Source organism: Ambystoma mexicanum, chromosome 2q (genome assembly GCF_040938575.1).
Source record: "Ambystoma mexicanum isolate Mex_15411 chromosome 2q, UKY_AmexF1_1, whole genome shotgun sequence".
Taxonomy (NCBI): Eukaryota; Metazoa; Chordata; class Amphibia; order Caudata; family Ambystomatidae; genus Ambystoma; species Ambystoma mexicanum.
Genome location: NC_090924.1, coordinates 1,411,131,754 through 1,411,156,096, shown reverse-complemented (window position 1 = coordinate 1,411,156,096; position 24,343 = coordinate 1,411,131,754). Strand labels below are relative to the sequence as shown.

At 47.2% G+C, this 24,343-nt stretch overlaps 1 protein-coding gene across 2 annotated transcripts in view; it reads left to right on the top strand.

Annotated features, from left to right (window-relative positions):
* OXNAD1 (oxidoreductase NAD binding domain containing 1) overlaps positions 1 to 24,343 on the top strand; it is a 138,073-nt gene that overhangs the window by 19,982 nt on the left and 93,748 nt on the right. For both annotated transcript variants that reach the window (XM_069648903.1, XM_069648904.1), the window contains exons 2-3: positions 23,604 to 23,715; positions 24,066 to 24,132. In XM_069648903.1, coding sequence (XP_069505004.1) covers positions 23,630 to 23,715; positions 24,066 to 24,132 — 153 coding nt within the window. In that variant the 5' untranslated portion in view covers positions 23,604 to 23,629. The remainder of the gene's footprint in view (positions 1 to 23,603; positions 23,716 to 24,065; positions 24,133 to 24,343) is intronic.

Here is a 24,343-nt window from a genome sequence, read left to right as displayed (position 1 = left end):
AGCAATGGTATATGTACATCTTAAATGAGAAAAATAATCAATCTAATGCAGCACAAAGGCGGAATGTACACCAATGTACAAAGCAAGATGGAACCCAAACAAGCTCTTTTTAAAGCAACATTCAGAAAATAATCTACGTACAGTTTCGCTACCTCTTCCAAACTGGCTGCTGTTGTAACATGCCATCACCTGGGTGCACTTTCTTCCTCGCTGATTCACGGAACATTGCCTCCTATAATATGTATCTTCAAGAGTTTTGGCAGACAGCTAAGGCTGCTCGCTAAAGCTCTCACCAGAACATTTGTTTGCAGCCTTTGGCTCTGCAGATATTTTGGACTACTCCCACCAGCCCTAGACAGAATTGTCAATGATATGCGCTATTTTATTTATAGCGCACCTATGCACAAGTGTTTCAAGGTGCAACGGGGCAGGGGAACAAAAGGTGGGACAAGACGACGACGACTATCTTACTAGGCCCATTGACCTTGTGCTTGCACAAGTGCAGGGGAGAGGACAGAGGAAAGGTTCTGGGGGAAGGGGAGGAGGTGCAGTGGAAGACCTAGGATCAAAACATCGAACAACAAGAAGTGCAGACAGCAGGTGGCAGTGCAGGTAGGGGGACTCTGCGGTTGCAGATACAGCCCCAAGTGCAGGGTTGCCAGGTGTGCAACTGGAAGGTCAGGGACATGGGCCCATGGTTCAGAGGGTAGCCAGGTAACCAGTGCAATATCAGACACGAGATCAGCATGGAAGAGGAAGAGCGAAGGCAGAAGCAAAGAAGTCGTCTTGAGATGGTTCTGCTCAAGTTCAGAGAGGCAGGGAGGCTGTTCCGAAGGGAGAGATCTGCTCACAGCTCGTTGCTTGGAAAAGTGACTGACCCTCAAGGACTTGGAGAATAATGGACGTCAGTTAAAAAAAAATAAAAAAAATTAAAAAAAGCTTAGTTGCAGACCTATGCACTAGCTAGATCTATAAAAGAAATTGCTGCCCCTCCTATGGCAGTCTAACCTACAAACCCCAGCTCTAGTAAACCTTGTTACTACTTTAGTTATGGAAAACAACCTTTTATGTATTGCAGTGTGCCATAGTTTTATGATGCACATCTGGTTGATGTGGATATGTTTGATGTGGTTGTTCTACTGTTGTGGCAGATGCGGTAGTCCGGGATGAGGTTGTGATTGTGATGAGTGTGTGGCTGGGGTTTGCATGTAATGTAATTGTTCTTGCAGGATGCAAAAATTCAGGTTGCAAGCTACTAGCCAACCATAAAAGCCACTTGCCACCTCAATTGTATACATACTAGAGCACACCATTTCGTACTTGCCAAGGGGCAAATATAATTAGCCAATGGCTAGTGGCAAGGGAACCTTTTGCACGCTGGTTCCTGTATATCACAATTCTGCAATTTTGTAGTTGTGGCTGGAAATAGTATGTGTTTGGGGTGATGTCTTGATTTGGGTGTTGTTGCGATATGCCTGTGATGGGATTATGTTTGGGATGTGTTTTGAAAGATGTAGTTGAGATTGCGATGCGCTTTTGATGTGGTGGCAAAGTAGATGTGGTTGTGACAGTGATGTGGTTGTGATGGTGAGTTGGACTTGGTCGAGCTGTGGTTGGCACAAGGATGTAATTGTGATGTGGACTTGGTCAAGTAGTTATTTATTTTTCTGAAAACATATTGATATATTGAGATGAGGTTTGGACATAGCTGGGGTTTAGCTGTGGCTGTAGACGGTTATGATGTGATTTTGGTATGGATATCGTGGAATGTGGATTCTGTGGTCTGTGGTGTGAATGTGGTGAGCTTTTGATGCGGTTGTGCTGAGGATGTGGCTGGGCCGTAGAGCGTAAGGGTGTTGAACATTTTATTTTAAACATGGGTAGCTTGAATTTGGTGGAATGAATACGGTTCAAAAAATGTTTTTCATAGTTGCAACACCTAAATAACTCCAGCAAACCGTTAGAAAGTAAATCAATTAAATTCTAAATTAATCAAGTAAAATGTGTGGCTGCCGATAACACAATTCGCGGAACAGAATTATTTGTAATGAGAATTAAGTTATAAAAAAAATCCTCAAGACCTAAAACAAAACACACGTAATCCAAATATAAAACAAGGTGGATTTTTTTCATCTCTTCTGGGGGTGTTGCAAGAGTCCATAGTACTTAGACGATATCAAAGATTCTCTGGAGCCAAAACCCCTCAGATTAGGAGTGTGTCAAGAACGAGCTATTTGCCCTGGTAGAAAGACTTGCCAGTATATCTCGGGTGTGGGTAACCCAGAGCACCCTCTCAAGCAAATCATGCAATACTTTAAGGAGATTCTCAACTGAGCATATCCGTGGCTTAGCAACTGGCAATGCCCTGGCATGAAACTACCAAATTGCTAATCTTTTTCCAAACTCCCGCTGTACTGCCCAATGGGAAGTGTGCTTGCTTTCCGTTTCCCTGCCATGCAGTGATTTCATTTTGGGCTATTTTTCATGGACAAATGGAATATTGTTTAGTCATATATGATGATGTTTTTTTTTGTCCTCCTGAAGCTGATTAGCTACACCCACCCAATCCCCCTTACCTGTGCTTTGGGTTTTGTTTGGGTTACTTTTGAAAGTTCTTCTGAGTCACCATTGTTCATGGTTTTTGTCCCCAACCATCACTAACTCTACCCTTACCCTCCCACTCTTTACCCCACCATGCCCAACTCTCTAAGCTCACCCTCTCTACCCCACCCTACTTCCACTCTCTACCCACACCCACCCAACCTCTACCCCACCCTACCCCTACTCTTTGTGCCCCTCCCACTCTACCTCGACTCTCTCGAACTCCCCCAACCTCCACCCACCCTACTGTGACTCAAGCCCCACCACCTCCACCCTCTCTTCCTCTTCTCTTGACTCCCACCATCCTCTACCTCCACCCTCTGTATCCCCATTCTCTTACCCCACCCACCATACCTCCACTTTCTCTACCCCATGCTACCTTCCTGCGCTCCAACTCCACCCATGCAACCTTACCCTACTCTCTACCCACACCCTAAAACCACTCTCCCTACCCACACCCTAGCTCACACTACCCCCACTTTCTTTCCCCAATCCCCCACCCCCTCTCTAACCCACCTGAGCCCCAACATCCACCCTCTAACCCCACCTATGAGAAACCTGAAGGTACACTTGCATATCTACTCCACCAGGGATCTTCTGTTCAGGTGACCACGGAAGGGACATCACTTTTGGTTCCCAACCTTAGGAGGGAGGGGGGTGGACTTGCAAAGGAGGATCACCTGGGTGGAAGGTCTTTGGGGATTGGGGTGTGTATCTGAAGGCAAGACACAGTATCCCCCTTTTCCTGACATTAACTTATCCAGCCCACCCTCAGTCTTTGTAGGATATTGTTGTTCATATCCTAATGTCCCCCCTCAAGTGATCCAAAGTATTGTGAAGAAGATGCCCCAAAGAACAGTACATTCTTCCTATAGGAAACACCACTATAGTACTGGGATGAAGAAGAGAGGTTTTGAAGACTACAGGGCTGAAGGTCAGGTATGTCCTATTAATTGGATTATTTTTGGTCTGGCAATTGAGCCTGAGACTGCACACCTGCAGCCTGTTAGAGGCCCACAGTTGTATTAAAGGTGGAGTTCACAAACACCAAGGAGAGCGAGGGAGGAGGGGGCGAGAAGCTGGTGCGAGGCGAGAACAGCAGGAGAGCCACTTTAGCCCCCCGGGAAGCTGAGACTCTGAAGGACGGCTGAGTGAGAGAAGCTGTTATTGCGTGGAGATGGAGCCGTGTCTCCAAGGAGCCAAAGAAGGTGGGAGAAGGGTACCGTGATATGTACTGGTCCCTTTGTCGTGGCTAAGAACTGCCTGTTCCCCTAAATAGCACTAACCATCCAGGGATATCTGAGGGGCAGGAGTGACCTCAAATCCCAGAAAGCATCTCATTGAGGAAACTGAAGAAAAGTATGTTGCAGTGGATGAGTTTCAAGAGAATGCAAGGAAACCCGGCGCGCATATGAAAGTGAGTATTACATTGTAGCGGAATGGTCGCGTGCAGTCTGCAAGTTCTCGACCGCGTCAGTGTGGAGTAAAAGAACGAATTAAGGCAAATGCAATACTTTAATTGGATTTATCAGAAATGTTGTGTCGGAGTGGTCACGATTAAGTGATGCGTGTTCAAATGACTCTGAGTAACAAAGGAGATTGTGAAGTATCACGAAACAAGAATATTGTGAATAAGGGAGTGAAAGCGATGAACGAGCAACCCATGGGGAGCCAGTGAAGTGTGAGCAAAAGGCCAATCAGGCAAAATAAAGCTGTAACTGAAATTCTGGCAAGGACAGTATAGAAAGGAGAACCAAGGAAGTATCAAGAAAGGCAAACCCTTAATTTGATAACTGGCGAAATCCTGTAAATCGCCAAAGTGGTAGAAAGCTGAGTAAGGGCCACTGGTCGCGTGACCTATAAAAGGCAGGCTGTGCGGCCTGCTCCTATACCAGGACACCCCAACAAGAAGTGTGAAAGCAACTTTGAGATACAATAAAACTGAACAGTGGTGTCTTGAGAATCAATGCTTGAAGTTAGGGGAAGGGAAACCCTGAGCTCCTTTGAAAAATTGTTTTGGTGAAAGCGTTTAAGCTTTTGTGGAAGAAAACCCTAAGTACCTTTTTGAACTTTGTAGTTGGAACTTTATCCAGAATTTGTGATTGGGGGTTGGGGGGGCCTAGAGCCTGCTCCGGACATTATTCATTTATTTATTTTTTTTCTTTATTTGTGTAGTGCAGGCAAACCTTCAGGCAACTGGGCGAACACTATGTTGACCACTATTTAAGTTGGAACATCCCAACTCTAAATGTCTATATTAGACTTGAGGACCAACCTAGGTTTTGACATAGACTTTTGAATTCAACTTACGGACTTAGACGTTTCTTTAGGTAGGGCAATCTCCAAAGCTATAGAGTAAATTAGGCGTTACACCTATTATAATTAATATTTTAATAAAGGTTTTCAAAACTGTTACGTTTGTTATCTGTGTCATCTCTTGATAACATGCCGGTCTCTGACCCTACCCCCACTTTCTTTCCCCAAGCACCCAGGCAACCCACACTGGGAGAAACCTGAAGGTGTCTCACCCGCTAGTCCCCAGGATCTGTCATCCAGGTGGACATGACATGACCATTGCTTTTGGATCCAGTTCCTGGGTGGACCGGTGCGGGAGGATCACCTGGGTGAGGGGTCTGCGTGGGACACTGGATGGCGAGACGCCATATCCCCTTCCCTGTAACACCTTTATCCCATCCTACTGAGTAGGATACTTAGGAACTCCCCCCAAACCACCCCAATACCCTTCCCTTGCCCCTTCTCAACACTAATACTTTCTCACAGACAGCTCGCTATGAGAGAGAACGGGCTAACACCCAAGCCGTATGCCTGACATGTCCCAATACGATAGGCAGGGTCAGGCAATTAGTGACAATCGCACACACACACACACACACACACACCTGACTTCATTACCTTTCCCCACACGGATAAAAGGCGAAGCACGGATGCATACTAAGCAGCAGTTCCAAGATGGCAGTTTAACACAAGGCGAAAGACTGCAAAACAGACGGGGATCGCATGGAGGGAAGTACGACCTTTTCGATGAGGAACCGTTGCTTTAACGAAACCTGAGAATATAAAGCGTAAGACCAGGAAACCAGGGTGAAGAATCCTGCACTGTCTCACAGGTAGCTGGGGTTCTCCTGCACCGATAATCAAGGCGTGACTGCTGCTGTGGTACTGTCCTTGCTCCTACAACAAAGCAACGCCAGGGAAATTAACACAGCTGGTGAGTTGGTGACGCCGATATCAGACCGTCTGTGTTGAAGCCAAGATTACAAGCTGCAACACTGTATGGTGAACGCTGAAGCGAAAGTGTATGAAGCGCATGTGATAACCGACACAAGTAAAATTGGACAACAGATGAGTGATTGAACTTTTAAACCAAGATACAATACCTAAAACGGACACTGTGCATGCTCATTCGAAGGTCTGTAAGGTATCCAACTGAGAGGTGGTAAAAGTGAAAGAGTGACAAAGGATTGTGAATCGAAGTGGTCCTGAAACTGGTCCAGATAAATCCGGTGCTCAATCGATCTAGAGTTAAGAAAGTAGATTTAGTTGGTCCTGGCCCGAACGAGGGAGATCAGCAGAGAGCTTTTGGATAAAGCACGTTTGTGATGAAGTAAAATTGGTCCAAGCCCGGCGGAGGGAGACTGATTGAATGAACATTGTGCTGAAACGGATCTGAGCCCGGCGAAAGGGGGTCCGAGGTGAACCATGAAATTGGATACATAAATTGGATATATGCAAAACCTACGAGCATTATGTTAAAGAGGATCTGAGCCTGGCTGAGGGGGATCCGTGGTGAATAGTGAATCACTTGAGAAACTGAGTCTGTGTGAAATCCTTAGAGGAAAATAACGTAATGTTTGTCTGTCGCATCTGGCCCTCTGAAAGAAGAGACTTAGAAACAGAAGGCCCTGATGCTAATGTTTGAACTGCACCCTCTTGCTAGATGAGCCATAGACTGTGCTAAGCGTTAGTGTATCACCTTGTCCCATGCTAAAACATGGGCAAGGGAGGCCAATGGCCTGAATATCCTGACTTATCATTTCTTGAACACTTTATTTTACATAACACTGTTTCCCACACTATTTGTAATTGGAGGTAATGATTGGCAAAAGTGTTTCTGTTTTTTTTTATTTTTTTTTTTTAGTATAGGCCTTTTTATTTTGGCAAGACACCACTAGGACTGCGTTATTATTTCTTCATGGTCGTAGCTTGCTCCCATCTTTAGATTTAGGATTAGATGGGCGTTTTTCAAACCTTTTTCTTAAAGTTCAATAAACGCCCTTTAACTGTGGTCACTTGTGTCTGTCTTACTGTTCATACCATTCCTTCCTCAACCACCCACCCATTCTCTAACCCACCCTACCAGCACTCTCTACACGCACCCAACACCCACTCTCTCCACCCAGACCCACCCCTCTCATCCTTCCTCTAACGCGCTCACTTTATTTCTTACCCTCTCACTCTGACCATTTGTTGCTGATATTTCCTCTTGTTTATAGTCAATGGCACCCTCTATCAATCCTTTCCTCCCTTGCTCTCTTCTCCTTTCTTCGTATTCTATTGCACACCCGCACCCCATATCACATCCTCCTTGCACCCATGTACCTATAAATCCAAATAACCGCAGTAAACGCTAAAACGATTGGCGTTGCCAATGCTTGTTTATGTTGGTTTATGGTCTTTGCATCGAATTTGCATTGAATGCATTTAAAAAAAAATGTTTTACCCTTTTAAACCCCCCCAAACATTAACCATTTATTAAAATAACAGGATTTGATGCAAATGCGTTCGATGGAAAGGCATTAGATGCAAAGTCCAGATACAGTTTATGTTGTATTTGCCTACTGTTAAGGCGTGAACGTTTCTGGTATTTAGCTTATCTGTAGTTTGGAGGCTGGTGCAATACATTTTGTGGCAGGGATCAAAATTGCTGGGAGGTTTTTGGCTCCTGTTTGTTTCTTGTTTATCAGAAAAACCTCAACTGGACCACTAGATGGGTATGTTTGTATGGTGCCAGTGGACATGTGTGAAATTAATTCTGTTTGGGAACGTGTATAATAGAGAATAAGACACATCTATAAGGGTGTTTAAAGAATAATGCTCTGATTACTTACTGGTAATCTTCATTACTCCTAGTCCTACTCTTCCTCGTCACAGTACTTACTTCATGAGGCGCCCGCCTCCGACACAGGACCTTCTTCTATTTCTTTAAATCCCTATAACTCCTCCCCCACATCCATGTCACTCAGTTTCATATTACCAAGCCGGAGCATGGGACCTTCCCTGCAGGGAGGGTGAGGGTCGTCAGTACTGTGACGAGGAAGAGTAGGACTAGGAGTAATGAAGATTACCGGTAAGTAATCAGAGCATTACCTCCACGTCCACTCTTCCTCGTCCCAGTACTTACTTCATGAGGTATACCAAAGCATCAAAGGGGAAAAGGTCCCAATGAGACAGAGCCATGTCGAATCAAGATGGCCAAAACAGGAGGAGAGGGGAAAAACACCAAGCCCAGTCCTCCCCTCTCCTTACCTTCCCCCGGGCCGTGCAGGACCCGGGACACAATGCTCACGCTGCGGTCCGGAGCCCAGCAAAGAACCGAGCGAGGCAATCCAGCTCAACTGTGACCCCAAGCCCCGCAGGGGGCCCAGGAGCAGTGCCGCACCTGAGGGAGCCGAGGGCCCCGCCACACAGCCCCCCCCAGGGGGCCAGCAATCGGTGCTCCCTGGTGCCCCGCACCGGGAAGAAAAAGTCCAACCTGCCGGAGGCAGGAAAAATTTAAACTGAGTGACATGGATGTGGGGGAGGAGTTATAGGGATTTAAAGAAATAGAAGAAGGTCCTGTGTCGGAGGCGGGTGCCTCATGAAGTAAGTACTGGGACGAGGAAGAGTGGACATGGAGGTAATGGCTCATATAATGGACACAAAGTTTTAGTTTGTGATTTAGGTGGAAGTTGGCATTGCAGTGCTCTGTGTACTTGCTGTTTGTTCCCCAGACCCAGCTCTGACCTACCAGGCGGTGCTATTAGCTCTTGAAATGGGTCCCCACTTCTCCCCAGCAGCCCATGTATTATTTAAAGTGCAGAGGCGCCATTTAGTTGTTGGTGTACTGCCACTGACCATGTAATGTTTAATTGGGCGCGTGCGCAGTGTAGTATAGTTACCTAACCGTGAACGACGTGCTGTAAAAGCACGTAAATGGAGACTGGAGGCCTGTTTCTCCTGGTGCAGATGTTGCAGGGCATTGTGGGTCAGCACCAGCAGTGCACGGCTTTGCCAGTGAAGTGAGCACTAAACATTTTTCTCACGGCCAGCTGCTCTGTATATGAATAAAAAATGACGCAGAAGTCTCGGCAAAGCAGCCTTTATCAGGAGCTGGTAAATTTAGAATGTGCTGCTTGAAACCAGCCTGGTACATGTGTGTTTGCAATGGCGTGTATCTAGCCCAACGATTATTCACCAAGTATGCTCTTCTCCTGTTATGCTCTCTTCTCTTGCTATAAAGTGCCTGTGGCTGCAAATGCTTAGCTCTGATCTGGTCTTTACATTTAAAACGCTATGTTTTCTCATGAGTTTTCCTCACGAATAACATGTTTTTAAAAAGTGTTTCTAAAAGTTTGTGCAAAGCATTTTTAAGTAGTTTCTGTATCCTGGCACATTAAGACAGCAAGGCTCCCTCCCAATATAAAAATATGCCAACAAAGTTACCTGTTGGTGGGAAAGAGGGTGGCCGGTGCGAACTCCCCTCTGAAACGTATGAGCAGAGTGGCTTCATAAAATGAGGAAAAGCAAAGCTAGTGAAAACTGGAGCTTCTTGGTCTCCAAACTAGAATGTTCTCTCCTAAAGGACAGTAATGGGGTAAATGTCCTGTAGAGCGCTCTGCTGCCAATAATGTTGGCCTCGCTGCACACGCCTCTGTAAGAAAGGAGGGCAGGGTGTGTTAGTTGATGCTTCGGATGTTGATGGATGCATGTCGGAAGTACCAGTTACCTGTTTGTGGTTGGTACCAACTAGGCAGGTTAGAGATTTGGGCATACCCCGGATCGTGGATTCCAAAAAACATTGTGGTGTTTGATGAAATAAGGCCGTCTGTAGGTCTAATCAGTCTTCCTCCAACAATGTCTTGAGGTGATTAACCTCAGAGAAGGAATCCTGAGAAGGGTTAATACATTTGAAAAAACATGCATTTTGAGGTTCACAGGCCTTCGTTCTATTGGACCCAATCAAGACTGTTGTGCGTTACCTTCATGCACCTTGTTTTAGGGAGTCCATCAGAGGGATTAATCCATACTGAGTAGATGCTCCTTCTTGTCCTAACATTTGATATGTTTTCAAAAATGCTAGTACTTTGCAAGGGTCCACCCCATATCACTTCCAGCTTCTTAAGTCTGAACTGTGGAATCCACGGTCGGCCAACGCACAGGTGATCACTGGAAGCCTTTCATGCACAATTCTTTTTCTTGTTCAACCTTTTTGGAGTGTTTTCCTCCTTAGGACCTAGATTAATCTTCTTGTTTGACTGAGTCAGAGGCTCCTCCGTAGTTATTAATAAGCCGAACTCCTTATGGAATTACTAACTTATCTCTCCTGAGAAGAGAGGCCGCTCAAATGCTTGCGATGCACTCTTATTTTTTGACATTTTCTCGTATCCTTGAGTCGCGTCATCATCTGTTCCAGATATGCTCAGACAGTATTGGATCCGATTCCGAATGGGCGATGGACCAAGCATCTGGCACATCTTTCAATGCCTAGAAGACGCCTGTTGCTGGATGAGGGGAAGCTGACTCGGTCTGAATGGTTATGAGATGGCAGTGTAATAATTTGTCGGGTTCTCCACATTCCTCCTACACTTACAGGGTGAAACGCCACAGTTGATTTCTGTTTCCAGAGACATTTCCTTGCCATCTCTTATGAGCATGGAAATCAGCTGAACAGAAAGGGGCTCCCGTTATTGAACTCCAAGCACTAAATACATCCTGCACATAGCCGTTCCCGCGGCAAAGGCTTCAAAACCAGGTGGCCAGATGACGTCTGAAGGAAAGATAAAGAAGCACATTACCTAGCCTTAGAAGCACTCCGTTTGCAAGCAGCATAGTGGAAACTAGTGACAGCAATCCTCTATTGCCCCCTCCTTGGACCTGCATCCAGCAAAGCGTTGCTTATTGTTAAAAGGTTAAAGAGTGATCCACAAATACTGTTATCCTGGGTGATAAGCAGTGGAGCAACGAGGTTGCATCAGTGCAACCCATACTTCAGGAAACACCCTAAAGATCTTCCTGTGGAAACATTTAGTTGTTTGCAGACCATGGCAGAAAACCCTCCTTTTAACCACAACTTTGCACCCAGGGGTTAGGCTCTTCTGGATCAGCCGACATGCCCCCTCCCCTCCACAGACTATGCCATTGGTAGTAAATGGCACTTCTTTTGTGGAGCTTATTGAAGTTTCTTCTCGTCTATTTACAAGCAAGATGCGTGCCTGTGCCAAACAATGACTGCAAACAGGTGACTGCATGCACACCGTCTTCGGGTGTGTGTTATTCGGGTGTGTTATTCGGGTGTGTGCCTTTGACTGGAAAACACATTTCCAAACCAGGAGAAGATTTCAGGCTCACATTAATTTGCAATTTAGTACTTTTAGGATTCCATTTTTGTTGGGGGGCTGGGAGGGATTAAAACTATAATCCTATTCCTTCCACATACTTTGATTTATTTGTGAAGTTGATTTATGTGATTTATCATTATCATTCCCTTTCCCCCTCTCCTTGGCTGCATTTTCATTCTATGTCAAGACTGAAGGCTCGGATAATGCTTTACCCTTAACTTTACTCGAAGAGCAATGAAATAAACACTATCAAAACCAATAACAAAGATAAAGACTACACGTCCCACTTGTTTCACGTCTTTAGTAGTCCAAGTATTATTGGTTCTTGGCAACCATGTATCCAAATATGTCCAATCCAGTCACGTCTCCTCATAAACACTGGAACTCCCTTGAAAACCCCTCTTTCTTGCTGCTGGAACTGCCAGTTAAGTGGCTATTTCATTCATAGATTGCTATTTGTGGCACGATTATTTGATTATTGGATTTCGCGCCCGCGTGCTGGGGGACAGAGCTCAGCAGGGAGCATTACGGAACATTCTGCTTAGGAGAAATTTGTTTTTTCGGTCTGCCTATTCCTCTGGCAACCGTAGTTACTGACAAGCGACACATTAGTCACGGATATTGTCGGAGCGCGACAGAATCCGTTGTTCTGGCGCTCCGTCCCACACTTGTGTGTCTGTTGGAGAGCGAGTCAACTGACGGGAGACATCACAGCGGATTACCGCTACTGCATTTTAAAGAGTTGCATATTTTTCCTGAAACGTTCTGAAGGAAGAGCGATTCCCTAATCCCCTGAAAAACCTGGTGGCTGAAATATCGGCAGCTGGACTCGCCCATTTGACGGGAACAGGCCCAAGACTCCCCAATACCTAGAGATGAGCATCACCAGTGATGATAGCAAAGCTCAGGTGAGCCAAAAGAGAGGTTGCACAAATACAGAAGGCCATGGGTGCAATAGGTAATAGGTCATAGCACATGACTGATGGAGGACTGGTTGAAGTTGTCCCAAGGAATGGAAGCAATGAAGGGTATTGGGCACAGGAGAGGTAAAGTGGGAAGAAAAGCAGCCCACAAACAGACCGCTCCTCCCCCCCCAGCCACGCCACAGAAGAGGAAGAGTGACAAAGGTAAGAAGGTGAGATCTAGGGTGAAAAATAGCAGGTGGCATAATGAGTCATCTAATAGCTCAGGCAACGAGGATGATGACTGGCAAGAGTCCTCTTAGGAGGAAGTATTGTTGATTTTCTCTTTGGCTGAGGGGCACAAGAAAGCTCCAAAGAAAGGAAAGGTTGACGAGGAAGATGTCGAAGGGGGTGACGATTTTGACCCAGAGGCTCCAATCCAGCCCTGATCCTCAGTGGAAGCCTCCTAAGAAGGTGGCGGACTAGATACGCCTTAGGGCACATATGGCGAAGGAGGTCAGGAGTAAAATAAAGGGCTCCATGCACAAGACCATTCCTCCTCGAATAAATAGCTGACACATCGGCAAGAAGATGGTCACCTTCATGAGGAAATATGTGAAGGATGTGAGGAAAGACTAGGCGGTCTTGGTGTTCCTGCCAAGACAAGATGTTGGACATAGTGTCCCCTCACAAAAATACTCCAGATGACAGAAGAGTCCCGGGAGAAACTGGTGATCTGGTGATTTTAACCGGATGGGCACGAAAGGTCATTTGCATGCTTGGAAATGCCAACTACGCGATTACTACCAAAAGGAGGAGGTCGCTGTTAGTGAAGATGGTTCCCATGCTTAGCAAACTGGCGGCCTCTGAGTCTACAGCAACCGCAAAATGGAAATTATTCGGAGATGCCTTTTTTATTAAGAAACTGACCAGGTTTTCCAACTCGTATGCAGCCCTCGAAAAAGCGCAAGCCCCATTGAATAGGGTATTTGGCACACATTTTCAGGAGAGCTGGAAGAGGCAGGGCCCGCTCTTCCAGCCGATGCCACTACAACAGGTCCTTTCGCGAGAGAACACAATGGAGGGAACAAGATCGAAAACTAAACCCCTTCTTCCCCTCCTAATGAAGGGGCAGGAGACCGCCAACAGAATAACTCGGGTGAGGACGAGTGAATCAAGCGCATGTTAAGCACAGAACGTTCTGCTGTAGGAGGGAGATTGGCAAATCATGTAGACGCTTGGCTTTCTATATCCAAAGATATTTGAGTTTAGGACACAGTACGAGGCTTTCACATAGACTTTCACATTATACCAAATCAGTTTTATGCATAGAAGACCAACAGTTACTAGAGGTAAAAATGAGAAAACTAGTGTGCAAGGCGACCATAGTGCAAGTATCGGAGGCTTCAGTAGGCTTCATAAGCAATGTATTCCTAATCGAAGGTAACCCAAGTTTAGACCAATCCTCAACCTGAGAGGCCTGAACAAATTTGTGGTGTACAGGCACTTCAAAATGGAGGGAATACATCTACTCAGGGACATATTGCTACAGTGGGATTGGATGACCCGGATAGACCATCAAGGATGCGTATTTGACGGTACCCTTTGCAGAGGAACGCTAGAAATTCCTGAGGCTTTTCTGTGGGAAGGTGACATGGGAATTCTGTTGCATCGGCTCCATGTTTCAACATGCTGATGAAACCCTTAGTGACTTACCTGAGAGAGCAGGGTATTCATATCATACCAGGGGGACTTATGCATAATATGCCATGGCAAGAAAATGCTCAAGTGCAGGTCAACATCGCTCTGGAATTACTCCTGAATCTGGGGTTTCTGATCAACTGGGAGAAATCCAGTGTTCATCCAGAACAACCCTTGGAATTGCTGGGATTCATGATAGATTCGACCTGGGGTTCACTCAGTTTGCCGATAGCTGAAGTCAAGAAACGGATCAGACAGACACTGTCTAAGAGAGGTATCATTATGAGAAATTGCCACACTGGTGGGCCGTCTAGCCTCTTGAATTCAGGCTATATTTCCGGGTACGCTAAATTACAGAGCACTCCAGAGACTGAAGATCTAGTATCTGAGGGGGGGGGGGGGCTCTTCATATGAACAGTGTGTCCCAGTTTCCTGAGAAGAGAGAGGAGATGGAATGGTGGCCCCAACACATGGATGCATGGAACGGGAGAACCATTTTTGGCTGACCTGATAATAAAATCTGATGCCAGTAGATGGGGCTGGTGAGCCTGTTGCAGGGACTTGTCGACAGGGGGTGGGGGGGGCGGCAGGTGGTCAGATCAGTAAACACCCCCCCCCCCGCACATCAGTTGTCCAGAACTATTGGCAGGGTCCTTTGCAGTACGATGATGGGCTTAATGTTGCGTGCTACCCAAAATGGACAATGTATCGGCGGTCAGGTACATGAACAGATTGGGGGCGCAAAGCAAAGTCCAGAATGTTTGCGGAAATTGTTGTTCTGGCCCCTGTCTGCAGAGGCGTGTATCGGTGACGGCAGAATACCTGCTGGGACGATTGAACAAGGTAGCCGATTGCAACTCCAGATTCCTCAGGGATGCCAGCGACTGGAAGCTGGACGAAGTGTTCCAAGAACTGATGATTCGATGGGATCTGTGCCAGATCGACCTGTTAGCATTGAAGTTGAACAACCAACTACCTTGGTTCTTCACTTGGAGGATGAACCCGGAGGCAGAAGCAACAGATGCCTTCCTTCAATCGTGGGGTCAGGAAACATGATACGAGTTCCCTCCAAACCCCCCTCCCCATTACCTATGATTGCGAGAACATTAGCTCAGGTGAGGAGGCAGAAAGCCTCTCTGATTCTGATCGCGCCGGATTGGACAGGTCAGGCCTGGATTCCTAGTGTACTCGACTTGGCACACTGCAACCCAGTAGCGCTAACCAGGCACGAATCTTATCATGCAAGACCCCGGAGGGGACAGCTGCCCAATGGTGCAGACAGGCTCGCCTGTGCGATTTCAGGAGATCTTGGATTAGGCCGTGTTTATCTAGCGAAACTGAGCTCATCAACAAATCTTGGGCACCAGGGACACAGAGCATACAAGTCTGCATGGACGAATTGGTGTAGTTGGTGCGTGGAAAGGGACGTTCATCCCGATGGAACAGCTGTAGTTCACATAGTCAACTATCTAGCACAGGCGGCAGTGCAGGGGGAATGTGTATAGGACCATTAATACAGCCCGCTCTGCGATATTGGCAGGCCATCCCAAGTTTTAAGGGGTTCCCATAGGAGAGCACCCTTTTGATATGCAGATTATTAAAAGGGATAAGAATGACTAGACCTTCCAAAGAGAAATACACTCAGCTGTGGGACGTAGACACAGTGTTGAATGTTTCTAGTGTGGCCAGAAAATGCAGATCTGTCTAGGAAAGCATTATCTGCTAAACTCGCTATGCTCTTATGCCTACTATCGTGCAAGAGTATCAGAAGTCCGAGCTCTAGAAGTGACTAGGAAATCTTTATCACCGAACGGTGTGACGTTCCTTCTATCGAGGAGGAGGAAAACTGGCATAAGATCAATAGCTTACGATGAATCCCTGATGCCTGACCAGATGCTTATCACCATATGAGGAGATTACATGACCAATAGGGGGAATAGCAGCTACTGATGGCCTTGTGCAAGCCATATGGCGCAGTGTCACCATTGACGCTAGCTAGGTGGCTAAGATGTGAGGAGTCGGGCCGTTATCAATGTACATTGTTATGGTGCTCACTTAGTGAGGGGAGAAATGGCCACGAAGGCTTTCAATGTATGGGCCAGATTGGAAGATATCATGAGATCAGGAGATTGGTCAAATGAGTCTACTTTCAAGACATTTTATTTCAAACCAATTGAAAAGATGGCCACGTTGAGGTTAAGTAAGCTCTGAACAAGCATAATCCGAGCCTTCGGTCTTGACAGAATTTTCAACACATTCGTTCTGGAAATTCATAATTCTATTAAAGACAGAGGTTAAGGATTATCCCACCCTTGCAATCGTGTTGATCTATGAATGTAAATTCTGTATTATGTATATCGTAAGGACATGGTGTAATATTAATGACATGATTCCCACACTCTTGATTCGGTTCACTGAAATGTGAATTTTTGTCATACTACGTACTATCGTGGAGAACAATCCGGCTGGAAGCTGAAGGTCAGAGAATCTTCTATGAAATCTGCATCTACTGGTTGGGGCGCATGTTGGGATCTGCAAAAGAGAGGGGTTTTTTCAAGGGAGTTAGTGTTCGAGGAGACCGGACTGTGGATTGGACATATTTGGACACGTGGTTGTCGGGAACCAATAATACTGGGACTCGAAACAAGTGAGACATTTAGTCTTTATCTTTATTGGTTGTATTGTTGTTTATTTCATTGCTGCTTGAGAAGTAAATTTAAGGATGAAGCATAATCCTTCACCTCTGTGTCTTTAATAGAATTTCATAATCCTTCACCTCTGTGTCTTTTAATAGAAGTATGACTTTCTGGAACGGATGTGTTAAATCGGAATTTTCACTCCAGACCACAGTATTGCTGTCACTTTGGTGGTCACACGTCGCCTCTACACAGACACGGCTTGGTGCTTTAAGATCCCTGTGTGGTGATGTGCACACCATAAAAGCCAATTAACAAAACTAGAGCTTAGAAAATGTGTGGTGAAATCCCAAGTTACAACCGTTTTGTTTCCATGTACCTGATCTGCCAAAATTGCAGGTTTCTAAAAGTAATCCAGTTAGCCGGTCAAGTGGCACAGCGAGTAGAGCGCTCGCTTTGACATCCGTGCAGAGCCTGTTAACGCAGGGTCGAATCCCGGCAGGGCCAAACTCAGCCTTTCATCCTTCCGAGGTCGATAAATGAGCACCACACACCCTGGGTAATAATAAGCAGCGCTCAGATACCTGAGGGTTCGTAGCGCTATATAAATGCCTAATTATTATTATTATACTATTCTTCAAACATGCCTCAACTCATGGTATTACTCCATGTATAACCTGAGCACCAGGAGGAGATGTGCAAGCCAATCAGCTGGCTATGAACTGACGTTTTTAGCTGCCAGTACCTCTCCTACTTGCTTCCATCTTCCTGCCTTCATGTACATACACAAAGCGATAGACGGTCTTAGAGCTGAATTTATTCAAAAGAAACTCCATCTACAAACCCACCAGAACACTAAGCTCCTGCGACGACATGTGCCTAGAACCCAACAATGCACGAAAAAAAACTGGTTGGATCAGTGTTCTCATGCCTAGCCGGAAAACTATGGAAATGCCTTTCCCAAGGAATTCTGCACCATGGAGGACAATACAAAATTCAGAAAACTTCTTAAAACCTGGCTCTTCAGATCCAAACACAATGAAACCGACTAAACCGTGCCTGCACACCTTGTAACAGACCTAGTACTGGAAAAAGAGAAGCAGCCCAAAATAACCCAGGAACGAAATGAGGGATTGGACTGGAAAAAGAGATCTAAACAGATGCCCTCCCTAGCCCCTAATGAGAAACTAATGAACAGGAGAAGCTGGTAGGCCTGCTAAGATTAGGCTAGGGAAGGAAGCTCAAGGGAAACCGGGGGAGGGAAATTTCAGGAGAGGGACTCTCAGCCTAGGCACACCTCACTAAGAAACCAGTGAACGCACCAACCAGCCAGAAATGGGGCTGATACTATATCTGACAGCCTAACGAACCCTGTAGACGCTTAGCAATCGCATCCGATGAGGCAAAATCCAGAAAACGTAACCAAGGGGGAAACCAAGATCACGAATACCAAAGGTGATATAGCGAGATGAAGTGAACTTGAGGTGGCGAGATGACTCATTTGGATGGAGTTTCAAGGTGGGGGAAGGAGTATGCAAAACAAAATTGGCTTGATAGCCAGTGTGGGGGGAGTGGTGGTGAACCAGTATGGATGCTGAGGATGGAAGATGTCGAGAACTTGGGTAGACTAAAGGGGGGCGAGTTGTGTATCGCTTGAATGGATTTCAAGGACCTTCGTCGAAGAATCGTTATTAACATTCTTCTGCAGACACCTTGCAAACTCTGAACTTGACACAACCAGACCTCTACAGCACCACTACCCGCACCTACTTCACAACAACACAAACTACACAAAACCTTGCACAACAGAACATACGGCCAACCCCCGAAAATTGCACCTATGCTTGGTGAACGGTGCCTCTGAACTGAAGCTGCCATCAGTTATCTTTCCACTCAATCCTACTACCCACCCACCTTTCATTACAGATCTGCGAGAACGCCTAGAGATTATGCAACTGGCATTGGTGCGCAATGTAAGAACCAACATTAACACTAACATTACATGTAACTTGCTGTCACCCCTACAGGCGCTCAGAACTCCCTCATGTCCCTCTCAGCCACCCACTACGCGCCCTTCTTCCCCAACATTGCTTTGTGCCCTTCTGGCACCATCCTCACTCCCGTCCCTCTCTTGCTGTGTTGTGCCCAATGGTAGTTGAATAGGGGGCTCGGCAAACTATTTGCCACTTAATGCTGTAAATCGTTTGTAATTTTGTTTTGTTAAAGAAGCAGCTGCTCCCTCTGTGCGTGCCCTTTTTTTGGCGTGTTGCTTGGGTGGTAATAAATGGTGACATTTACCAGTTATGTGCCCCATACTGGGTGGTAACTAGGGAGACTGGAATTTCAGAATGAAAACCCTGGCCCGACACTGATCTAGAAGTAGGACTGCAGTTCATTAGTGCCCCATGTGTATCTTGCTCAGTACATTGACAGGGCAACTCTAGCGTGAACCAGCTGACTGAGTCCTTACACCTGTCCTGCCATAGCACCTGGCTAGTTCACTTGGAGGGTACAAGCGGACGCATGGTAAATATTCTGCATGGCTATTCTTATCCTCGGTAACCACCCGTTTATTTTATGATGACCTCCAAAATGTAAGGAGTGATTTACTAGAGGAGCAACTCATGAGGGAGACAATGACCAGGGGGGTGATGGAACATTATGAACCAAGAACCAGAGGATAGTGATCAACCAGGTTGCCCAAGACCAGAAGGGGTGACTCGCAAGGAAGTCCAGGACAAGAGGGGCGACAGAAAAGAAGAGCAACTCTCGGGAATCTCTGCCAAGTGAGGTGGGTGCCCATGTCACGCTTGATGCTATGAGCCAGTCCTGAATTTTCACTTGAAATGCTGGGCCTTGTAGTCCCATACTTCTAATGGGGGAAAAACAAAAATACAAGTCATCGCATTTAACAGGAAATGCCTGGACTGGCTCAGTGTCATGAAGGCCATGGGGCTGCTTGGCAGGTATGCAAGAGAGACAAGGACCAGAGGTGAGCGAAGAATCGAGGACCAGAGCAGCCAAGGATCAAAAAAAGCAAATTATCTGCTTTTAAAAGTCACACACATACAAGAAATTTCAAATCGACACTAATAGTTAGAACAAAAAGCATTTATTAAAATTGTTATTTTTCTAACATATGTTTGTATTCTTTGCTTGAGTGTTGTTTTTCAGCTTTTGAGACTTATCCATTGTTTTTAGAGGTGCACTTGTTTTTTCAGCTTATTTGGGTGGGTCTGAGCTTGTTTTGCAGGGGCATTCAGCTTATTTTTTCCTTCTGACCTGGCAACACTGGGCGCAGGACGTTGTTTGGAGGCGAGATGACCTAGGTCCTAGAGGAAGGGAAGAAGGTATGGGGTAGGGGGTTCGTAGTGAGTTGGAAGAGGGGTAGTAGCAGGTCCAATGTCTATTGTTCCATAGCGGGATGCCATCCACTCGACCCCCAAATACCGGGACGGGGTTTTTTAAACTTTAAAAAGTGTCGGGACACCGCGGTAAAACTGAGACGTCCGGTCGGTCACCCTACAGTGGCCTGGCAAGCGCCAACTCGGAGAAGTAGGCGCTTGCCTTGAGGTACTCCAAAAGTGACCATACTTTTTGCACACGGCAGTTGCTTGTCGTATAGCTCACTCATGGCATGCATTTTCCCACGATGCCCTCGAGTATCCGACCGGCGTGACGTCACCCTTGGGCTGATAACCACCACACGTCCCGATCTGGTGTACCTTTGCCGCACAGATGCTGCCACCACATAGAGCTCGCTCGGAGACTGACTGCCCATCCGAGGGCCTCCAGAGGCGAGCATGGCATGGGAACAGCTCTGCTGCAGACCCGCGGGGCGATCCTGCGGTGTGGCCGATGCAGCTTCACCCCATCTCTCCTTTCAGTGGTCTGGCCTGTGACTCATTGTCATTGTGCTCCAGTCTGTGGTAAGCCTCGCGAGACTGGCTCTGCCCCAGCCCGAACCTCTTCAGAGTCTCGTAGTGTTCGCTGGTGGCATTGGCAGTGCACACATGCCCATGTACGGTAACATAACTATTGGGTATTCTATCCTGCAGGGTGGCACGTGCTTGGTTCTTGCAGCACCCCCTAAACCTCAAGGGCGTCCACTAATCCTGCATCATTTATTGCGGAGAGGTTAGAAGTGCGCATTTCACACCTCTGCAACCTTTGTGCGCTGCAGTGGAACGACTGTCACGGACCGGGCTTCTTGCTAAGCCAATGTTCATGGCATATAACTTTGTGTGACGTATGCACATAAACCCACGTTGCATGGCTGCTTTGTCATGGGGCAAGGGTGTTCCTGTTGAGTTTGCGAAATTAACATGGGATTTATATATAAAGGGCGGGCACGCTTCCATACTAATGCAAGCACTTATCCCTGCCGAGCCTCCGCCTCGCCCCACGCCTGCAAAGGCCTTTCACTGCCTGCTACTTCGCTATCCTTAACGCTATTCTTCCCAGCGGACTGACGTCTGCGGCACAGTCTTCCCTCGGACGTGGAATCGGCGCTTTCAAACGTATATGGTGGTGGTTCGGCGCAGAATAACATACCCTTGGCATGTACATGATGGCAATGAGGGTACACTAGGTGCATGCCTCGCAGGGGTGGACTGGCAACCAAAAGAGGCCCTGGAAATCCTTTTCTAAGTAGCCCCATATTACCCATGTTCAGCAAGCCCACCATTTTCCTATAGGAACATTTGAAAATAAAATAGGTTACCACGCAAGAGGCCCAGTGCAGATGCCTACCAGGAAATGTCCAGAGTTCCCTATAAGCCAGGCCACCCCTGTGCATGAGAGAACCAAGTCTGGAAGATCTTCCATTGAAAACAGGAAGTGACGTCACCCACTTAAGATTTGATATTGAGCTGCAGAAGTGGGATGGCGCATGCCTGAGCACTTCATATCTTGATCCCTTTTGATTCTATATTCTGACACTAGGTTTTTTTAATCTCTATTTATACAGCACCATTTCTAGTTGGAGGCACAGCCTCACTACAGAGCATGAACGTGAGCTGGGACCGGTGAGGCTTCCACGCCCCCTGTGCCACAGCTTCGATTATCTCTGGGGCCTACAGACCCTTGGCACAAACAGGCAAGGTACACAGCATCCCATTCCAACATGGAAGTCCTTACCGTGCCATGGTCCAGAGTAGTGCTGTGTCTGTACCGCTCAGAGATCACCAGCTGCCTGTCCTATTTCCACCCATGGGGGGCTCTCGAATGCCCTTTAGGTACCCACGCGAGTTCCGTAGCAGATAATTGCTGTTTTGGTGCGTCTCTTGAGGTGGGTGCCCATAGGAAGCTCTGTTCTTGACCCCCTCCCCGCTCACTTCTTGTTTTAAGTATAGGCTAGATTGAATTGCAGCTATGTGGTGGTCCTGCTTGTTCTAGGCAGACCACGTCTGCTGTGATTGGACACTCCTCCTTGGGGTGGAATGCATGCACGCAGAGGGGTTCTGTGTAGGGTCGTGAGCAAATGTAGCATTTTGAACATGTGCGAAAAGAAGCCAATTGTGATGTGGCACCGCTTTGAGAGTGTGATGTGCAGCGCCCTGTGCCCTTACAGACATGGCACAAAGTTGTCGCTTCTAGGTTGGCGTGCAGGTAATTAAAGTGTAGTAGCCTGTATTGGTTTTCTGAAAGCTCAACGGAGCAGGCTGGGAGCTTGCACTTTTCATGCCTACTCTCTCCTCTTTGGCTGATTGGCCCCTGCACGCTGGTGTTTAGTGTTGCTTGGCCACCTGAAGCATTGCTCTCCTGCCCCTCTCCCCAGTCCTGTGCAGTGGCTGAGCGCCGTCCGAGCAACAACGCATGTCCTAGCCTTATGATAACAGTGAAATCATGGTGACGTGACGTAACGGAAGGGTGCCAGACTCGCTGTATGTTTGTTGAGTTTATATAGCACTTTACTCCAAAGCGCTTTACAGAAAAACAGTACATAAGAAGCATATTTACAAACCTGAAACAAACCAGTGGTACAGTATATGTAACCATTAACTCGGGGGGGGGGGGGGGGGGGTTCACGGGTGAACTTGACAACCTGGGTGGTTACAGCTTCCCCCTACCTGCGCAGTTTGGACAACCGCCTCCTCCCTCCTTTCACCTAGACAAATGAACAGGTCCTGCATAGTAGCTCTGCCTATACTTTTCTCTCACTAGATGTCTGTGCATTGCTGTGTATTCCGCTACTCTGCAAGCCTACTCTCCATGTGGACTAAAGTAAAGCCGAGCATTACATGACCTGGAACCCTGGAACGGAGTCATGTAATCACCTTTTTGACCTCAAGGTGTCTGGCTTTTTTCCATTTTTAGCTGTCCCTCTCCATTACCTTACGCTGCACCTTTTTATTTTTGTATACCCAGGCTATTCTTGATTAAGTCACTCTTGGCAGTTCCAGAATTAATATTCTGTGGTAGCATGCATAGCCACCCAAACTGCCCCGATTGCCCAAACCCACTCTTATGCGCACCCTTATGCATCCAACATTACATTGTGTGCATCTGCCTTGGAAACGCAGGCCACTGCCTCTTCCCTTCTGCAGAAGCACGTCCCAACTAACGGCGCTGACCCGCAGCCGGTCTATCTCAAAACCTTCTCTACCACAACACCCCCCCCCCCCCCTCCTATCCCCCCGGCATCCATTTCCGCCTTCCGATCCACTCTAAGCGGATTAAGTTCCGGATACCACGGGCCGTGGCACAGTATAAAGCCACTATACGCAGCATATGAGCAAAGAATAACGTTCATAACTGGGTGCTGGCAAGACCAGTCTTTTAGCACAGGCAACAAACACTCCAGCCTCAAAAATAGAATGACGTTTCCCAGGCAATTAAAGTGTCCTGGCGTTCCTTATGGTAAACGAAAACTTGGCGTCCAGGTTGTTCTATTGCTGTGTCTCAGCATGGGGCGGACAATTGAAGGCCCTACACACGGTTCTTTCTGCCTGCCCCTGTGATTTCTTTTATAAATCTGCCTTGATCTTTCTGATACCTGTAAGGGGGCTGGAGAGGGGATTGAACATGTCAAAGAACTGCTCTGGTCCCCGATGTGCCCAAGCGCACACCGGATGTACGGCGGGCGCTGGGATTTGAAAGCCGGAGCTGACTTTAATGTGCTGTTTTTATCTGTTCCCTTGCAGGAAGGCGTCGCTTTGTTAGGGGCACCATGGCTCTGGCTGCCCGAGTCCTGAGTGGGGCCGCTGGAAGGTTCTCTCGCCCGACACCTGCTTTGTGCCCCTGCAACATCAATAGGTAGGTCTCTCGCCCCTGACTTCCAAAGTGATGTGCCGACAGCTTTCCCGTCACTCGATAAGAGGAGCCCATGCGCCCCAGGGATGCCAGTGAGTTCCGCGGCTCCGCGGAGGGAGAGGGTCGGGGCGCCCCGCCCGTGGCTGGGTTCCAGAACGGGGTCTCCTGTTAGTATCCCGATCAGACCGGCCTCTCGTACTCTGGAAGGACCGGTCACTGCTCCACTGGGCGGGGGTCATTTGGGTGGGGGAGATTCTTTCCGAGGGGCGAGTTAAAGGGATTATCTATAAACGACCTTTGGCTTGTTGTAGCCAGTGCCTGCAGTGACCTTTGAACTTGTCTGTTTGTATTAGGAGAACCATGACATCGCAGAGGAATACAGATCACCTGGAAAGGACTGCTTCTAATTTTCGGCAGGAGGTGAGTGAATTCAATGCACCGTCTTAAATCAAAATGTTGCATTACCCCTGACCTGGAAGGTCTTTCTCCTCTTAGCACTAGTATGCTCCTGGGGAGCAGTGGAGAGGAAGTCTCCTCTAAAGGGAATGGTGGCTCCCATGTGCCATCTCTGGAGTGAAGGTCTCCTCTAAAGGTAATGTGCTCCCGTGTGCCATCTCTGCAATGAAGGTCT